The 6,900-nt window shown below is 49.1% G+C and overlaps 1 protein-coding gene across 1 annotated transcript; it reads left to right on the top strand.

The window, feature by feature from the left end:
- The first annotated feature begins 683 nt into the window (after positions 1-683).
- LOC112397969 (zinc finger protein 552-like) lies at positions 684-6,614 on the top strand. Its single transcript, XM_024742319.1, has 3 exons — positions 684-936; positions 4,450-4,576; positions 5,887-6,614. Exons 1-3 carry the CDS (start codon positions 904-906, stop codon positions 6,096-6,098), a joined length of 372 nt encoding a protein of 123 aa, XP_024598087.1. The 5' UTR covers positions 684-903; the 3' UTR covers positions 6,099-6,614.
- Positions 6,615-6,900: the final 286 nt, after the last annotated feature.

Raw genomic sequence — 6,900 nt, 5'->3', positions numbered from 1 at the left:
CCACTGGACTTTTTTTTTTTTTTGCGGTACACAGGCCTCTCACCGCTGTGGCTTCGCCCGTTGCGGAGCACAGGCTCCGGACGCGCAGGCTCAGCGGCCATGGCTCACGGGCCCAGCCACTCCGCGGCACGTGGGATCTTCCCGTACCGGGGCACGAACCCGTGTCCCCTGCATCGGCAGGCGGACTCTCAACCACTGCGCCACCAGGGGAACCCCCCCCCACTGGACTTTTATCTGTTGTGTTAGCTGTCCCTTGCAGTTATTTGGCTGAAGTAATTGGTTGGTGATCATTGATTAAATTCATTACTTTATGCGCTGTAGACCAGTCCCTATTCTACCTAATTCTTATCAGGAATTCTGCATATATAAAGAAGAAACTCCTAATTTTCTATTTGTTAACCCTAAAATGCAGTCAGTACAGCAAAGTAAGGGAAATGCTTGCTGCCTTCGCTTTCATTAGCCATTTTCAAAGTGTCCCTTAGACGTTTCGCACGCAATTTCCCAACGCATCCTCGCGGTGGATCTTGGCCTTTTCTCCTGGAAATGGGAACTACATGACCCAGAATGCCTTGCGTCGAAGGCAGAGTCCCTGAGCCAATAAAGGCTCAGGGAAAAGGAGTTTCTGTTTGGGCACAAAGCGTCGGGCGGGACTTCCTGTCTCCTCCTCCAGGCGGCCATTTTAATTGGCCTTGGTCTGTTTCGGCTCCGCAACGCTGGGTAGGGAAGGAGGTGACGGGACAGCAGAGGTGCGAGAGGAGGCGCTGACCCTGTGGCATAGAGGCGGGCCTGAGGTTCGGCGATGTCTCTTAGGGTGCCCAGCGCCAGGCCCGGGAGAGGGACCGTCGTGTCCCCGTCCTGCCTCCTCTCCCGCCGCTACCGGCCCTGCCCCGCCCACAGAGTCCGATGGCTGCGGCGGCGCTGAGGGACCCGCCTGAGGTAAACGCTCGTCCTCCGACCCCTCACCGTCCTCACCCCACCAGACACTAAGCGGGGCGCCTGCTCACGTGCCCGCAGCCCAGGCCGCGGTGTCCTGGACGGTGAGGTGGTCGTGGGTGGGGCCCTGTTTCAGACAGACAGTGTGATGGCTCGTGGGAGAGGTTTCAGGTGGAGGGACCGCAGGTGCAAAGGCTTGGAGGTCGGATTGAGGCGGAAGGATTCGGGAAACCTGGGAACCATGTTCTGTCCGCAGGGAACAAACAACGTGAGGCAAAGCCTGGAATAGCAGGATGAGGGTTCTTAATGTTAGAACTCTAGAAGCCATGGGGAGTTTTAAGAAAAGAAATGCAGGATCTACGTCAGAGTTTAAAAATTTCCCAAAAGCTGTTCAAAGGAAAAACGAAAGAGGCGATGACGACATTTAGGTACTGGGAGGTTGAATCTTTGTTCAGGTTCTCACGCAGCTGGTAAGGACACTGATCATTGAGATTAGACCATCAGCCTGAGGTCACCTGGCTCCAGGGGTCAGGGAAGGGTACAGGGAGGAGATCACCACATGGAACCCCACCATGGATCCCTTCCTCCGAGCCCTGCCTCTTTGCATATGTTCCCATGGCTGCAGAAGTGCTTGTGGAATTTACACAGGAAGGTGGAGCGTGTCCCAGTCCCTCAGGGCCACAAACCCCACTCCTGTGTTCTCTGAATTGTGGTTTCCTGGGACTCTTAATGCTATCCCTCCAATTCTTGAGTCTGGGAACTCTGAAGAAACTCCAAACCCATAGCCCTGAATCCATGTGAGGCTTTATATAGAGGTATTCTCATGATTGGCAACCAGTGTAAACAGGCGTGGAGGGTTCTTCCAGGAACTTGTTCCAAGATTTCCAGATGTTTAGAGGTAAAACTGATCAGGGATTGTTCAGGAAACCACAGGTCTCCTTTCTTTTAGGTGAGAACAAAGAGCAGGGACAGGATTCAGTATAGAAATGGTTCCCTGAAAAGATGGATGTATATTCTAGAGGCGAAGGGAGATTTGGATCAGAGGAGAGAGGTGTTCTTACCAGTGTCTATAAACAGGCTCCATTTGGCTGTAAAGTGGAGAAGAGACTGAAGCTGAGAGAGGAGGGGAAAATCAGGGTAGAGGCTCCTATCATAATCCAGGTGAGGGTTAATGGACCATAATGGTGGCTTAGGAAAAGTGGTTGTATTCCGGATGCATGTTTTAAAAAGGGACAATTAGATTTTTTTCTAATGTGAACAGTGAGGGAGTAAAACAGGAGTCAGAGATTACCCCCAGGGTTTCCAGCCTTACCAGCTGTAGGGATGAAAACTCCATCATCTGGGATGAGAAAGACTGTAGTAAGTGATAGTCACTGGGGGTAACAAGAGCTTTGTTTTAGCCATGTTTAAAGTCTGAGGTGTATCAGAGATCACTGAGTGGAGGCGTGAAAGGAGCAGCTGAACACATAGGTGTGGAAATGTGCGGAGGGGTTTAAGATGGAGACATCCAAAATGTGGTCGGTACTCTGTAGACCATGATGAGTAAGCTGTGGTGACATTAAGGAGGGGCAGTCTTCGGGTTACGGTGTAAATCTATTAGGTGCCCAGGAAAGGGAGGGTGGGGCTGTGGACTCAATATCTGGCTTCAGTACTTGGGTCATGGTATTGGGCTTCACAAACAAAAGTGAGGAAGGTAAGTGGCCATAAAGGGAGGTTGTGTTGGGGACGACATAGTGTGGCAGATGAGTAGACATTCTAAGTGGCCAATGGAAATGAGAGGGATGCAGAGGCCTAGAAGTAATTGAGGCAAGATGACAGTCAGGCTGGAGCTGGTGCTTACTTCCCTATGCATGCTTCAGGATTTTTTGATGACTTTGGTATGCTCTGACATGTTTCATTCAGCCTGGAGGATAAGAACAGGGGAAAATGTCGTCATATGTGAGCATCAGTAGGCCTGGGGTGGGCCACCAATGGGCTAGGCTTTGAATGAGGGTTAAGTGGACGGAGGAAAGTTGTGCTTGTTAAGAGAACAGCAAGTATAGCATAGAAGGGGAATAGGGCCATGGGTGTCTGAAATGAACAGTCGATTCTGTGTGGCTAAGTCAGAGGTAAGGAATGGAGACTGTCAGGGTGGCCATTATAGAAGATTTTGTCACTGCCACTGCTAGTGGGAGCCATGGAAGTCTAGAGAATTACTGGATCCTTTATGAATTTGCCAGGCATACTCTGGATGCTGTCAGCTAAGTTGTGGTGTAAGGCCTAAAATTAACTCCCAGTATTATATGCTTCCTTGACATGTGTTGAAACTGGCAGGACCTCAAATGGCCTGAGCAGCAGTTCCCCACTTTGCTCTGCTCCAGTGGATAAGGTCTCCTAACCAAACGACGCTTTTTATAAAGGGGACCAGGTATAATTCCTGCTTATCCCTTTGTAGTGAGCTTCAGTTCCCTGTCAGCCCTTTGGAGTTATTCAGAAAAGGAAATTGCATCCTCCCATGGAACCAGGGGCACCTTACCCTCTTGATACTACAAAGCTTACATCTCACAGCTCTTGGTTGTTCACTGTTTTCCAGAGTGTAACTCCATGTAGCCCTGTATGGAATGTGGTGTCTTCCTATTCCAGGCTGTGGATATATATGATTAATAAGATGCTGCTGATAACATCTTTCCAGTGTCAGGTGCCCTAACCCTAGGCAGAAATCCCACCCTTACCAGTGGAGTGAAAAGGAGGTGATCAGGGCTTCCCTGGTGGTGCAGTAGTTAAGAATCCACCTGCCAATGCAGGGGACATGGGTTCGAGCCCTGGTCTGGGAAGATCCCACATGCCACGGAGCAACTAAGCCCACGAGCCACAACCACTGAGCCCTTGTGCCACAACTAGTGAAGCCCGTGTGCCTAGAGCCCTTGCTCAATAAGAGAAGCCACTGCAATGAGAAGCCTGTGCAGCGCAACAAAGAGTAGCCCCCGCTCGCCTCAACCAGAGAAAAGCCTGCGCGCAGCAACAAAGATCCAACACAGCCAAAAATAAAAAAATAAATAAAAATTTAAGAAAAACTTTATTTAAAAAAAGGAAGTGATAAAAATATTGCAACGTGTGAGGAGGTCAGGGGGATGCTTATAGAGTGGGATGGTGAGTTGGTGGTGACCATGGGCATGTCTAAATTTGAGGGATGTGCAGTCTTGAGAGTGATATGTACATGGAGAAGGAGTATGTTTCATGGTCCCAGGTCCCTGGTATTGGGACTTACATGACCTTGATCACACCAGGAGTATTGCCTGGTAGGAGGGTTGGATGCCTCTATATCAGGCCCACAGTTTAAATATATGTTTGTGGCATGGACCCAGTAGTCATTGGGCCCATAGGGAGACAGTAGCACCAATGGCGCCAGGGCCTAGTTTCTCCTCTGACTGGGGAGATTGGGAGGAGGATAGACATAGAATAGATAAATAGGGGAATTGATTGTAGGTCCTCTTGAGAGAGGATTGTTTGTGATTTCATCTGTCTCAATCACGACAGGGCAGTGTGACTTTTGAAGATGTGGCCGTGAACTTTTCCTTGGAGGAATGGGGTCTCCTTGACGAGGCTCAGAGATGCCTGTACCATGATGTGATGCTGGAGAACTTGGCACTTACAACCTCCCCGGGTAAGGCTCTCAAACCCACCCCTGTGCCCTGAACTAGTCTCTGCCCTTCCTTTTTATCCATTGGCAAGTCTCCCCTTCTCACATCAGGACCTGGGCACTGCTTTCTTCCCCAGTTCCCGGAGTAGGTGTTGTGGTTAGTAGGGCTGAGGTGTGAGCACTGCTGTCTCTTCTCTTTGACAGATCCAGCACCTGTTACCCCCTGCCTTGCAGGGATGGATCCAGAGTCAGGAGTCTTATAGGCATGAATCCCACCTTGTTTACCCTCTCCATAGCCAGGTGAATTTTCCAGATCCAAGGCACCTGTGTACCCCAGGTTCTACTTCCTTCACCTAGCTAACATTTCCTCATTCTTGCTTGTGCCAGAAATTGCTATTACTGACCCAGTCACTGTTATTATATGGACAATGGGCTATTCTTGCAAGATATTCCTCTGAAGTTCTTTTTGTAAGGTTTAATTTTATTTCTTGTGCTCTATCTTTTTGGCCATTGCTGGCTGCTTATCTGTCCTGTCTTTACCTTAGTACTTGAATCATCCAGGTTCTGCGTAGCTGCTCATCAAGGGGGTGAGGTAGAGAGGTTCACAGAATAGAAAGGACTCCAACTACAGCAAGGACTCATACGTAGTCTGGCCCTGATAAGTAGCACCTGGGGGAGGGCGTGATGTCAGGGCCGTATACAGATCATGCCAGAAAGCTATTCTCTGACTAGCCTTTTGGTGCCAATCACAGTGGCGGCCACACCTCATTTCTGCCTGTACTTCCCCGTTCTTCAGTGAGCCACCTTCTCAACTCTACTACTTGTCACTTTTTATTTCCAACATAGGGCTAATTCTCACCTCCCTGGACTCGATCTGCCAATGCTTTTTCACACGGGTCCGTCTGCAGTGCTGTCCAACATTGGCCTGTACCATTTATGTCGTGAGGTGTGCACGCTGTTAGTCCTTGAACACCAGCTGCTCTGCCGCAGTTGGATTCTCCTGAGCCTGGATACAACCTACTACAGAGTACTCATGTGTCACCAGCAAACAAGATCCTGCTAAAAGTTGTTTGCAGAATGAGCTGTAGACCCTGCGTCTTCTCTTTGTGTCACTCCACATGGTTGTGTTCCTCACCTTGTGAGGCCTCCCCCATTCTGTAATCTTTAAAGGCCCAGTGCTGCTGAGCAGCCTCATCCTCAACGTGAACCCGACCACCTTGTCTTGCAAACAGGCCCGTGGACTCATCCTTGGGTTTGTGAGACACAGATTTGTATTGGGGATTTCTCCTTGCACAGAGTCAACGTGTACGTCTCCAGCATTTCTCTGCTTTCAGGTTGTTGGCATGGAGAAGAGGATGAGGAGGCACTTTCTGAGCAGACTATCTCTGATCAAGGAAGCTCACAGATCAGAATTGTTAAGGCAGGTCTGTCTCCCCAGAAGGCCAATCTCTATGAGATGTGTGGCCCGATCTTGAGTGACATTTTTCACTTGGCTGAGTACCAGGTAGCACGCTGTGGGCAGAAACTACACGTGTGGGGCGTGTGAGGAGCCATTCTATTTCAGAGCAAACCTCCATAACCAAAAGCAGCACACTGGAGAGAAACCATTGAGAAGCGATGTGAGGAGAACATTGTTTGTGAACAGCTGAAAATTCTATGTATCAAGGAAGCCCTTTACCTTTGGGGATGTTGGGAAGGACTTCCTGGGCAACTCAGGATTTCTTCACCAACAGGCCACATGCACCTGGGAGAAGTCAAATAGTGGAACTGAGCGTGCGACTCCCTTTCCAAGGGGAAAAAATCATTATAACTGGGGATACTGCCCAGAAACTTGCAGTGGCAAACACACTTGTTCAGCACCAGAGAGTCCTCACTAGTGGAAGATGTTACACTTGCAGCTAATGTGGGAAATCATTTAGCAAAAGCTCCCATCTCGTTAGACATGAGAGAGTTCACACTGGAGAAAGGCCTTATGAGTGCAGTGAATGTGGGAAATCCTTTAGCCAGAGCTCTAACCTCATCACACATCAGAGAGTTCACAGTGAGAAAAGGCCTTACAATTTGGGGAATATGCTGAATTCTTTACCTACAGCTCCAGTCTCTTAAAACACTAGACTGTTTACACTAGATCAAGGCCTTGTTAATGCAATGAATATGATAAGGCCATAAGCCCAAGGTTTTGACTCTGGAACCACAGATTTCAGAAGGAAAAAAACATCTTACATGTGCAGGGATGTACAATTTCCTTTTTCAGTATGTCAACACTTGAGATCCCTCGTCGTGGTACCATCTGAATTGAACCTCATACATCCAAACATCTGCAAACATCCCAGGTATGTGGGAGCTGC

Source organism: Neophocaena asiaeorientalis, unplaced genomic scaffold (assembly GCF_003031525.2).
Source record: "Neophocaena asiaeorientalis asiaeorientalis breed wild unplaced genomic scaffold, Neophocaena_asiaeorientalis_V1.1 scaffold582, whole genome shotgun sequence".
NCBI lineage: Eukaryota > Metazoa > Chordata > Mammalia > Artiodactyla > Phocoenidae > Neophocaena > Neophocaena asiaeorientalis.
Note: the sequence above shows the minus strand (reverse complement) of the source record. Positions and strands in the feature narration are given on the sequence as shown.

Bases quoted from the DNA above. Each gene is read 5' to 3' on its own strand.
- LOC112397969 (XM_024742319.1), top strand. From the start codon at position 904: ATGGCTGCGGCGGCGCTGAGGGACCCGCCTGAG. The intron at 937-4,449 runs GTAAACGCTCGT...CAATCACGACAG, and splicing joins CGCTGAGGGACCCGCCTGAG to GGCAGTGTGACTTTTGAAGA. The intron at 4,577-5,886 runs GTAAGGCTCTCA...CTCTGCTTTCAG, and splicing joins GGCACTTACAACCTCCCCGG to GTTGTTGGCATGGAGAAGAG.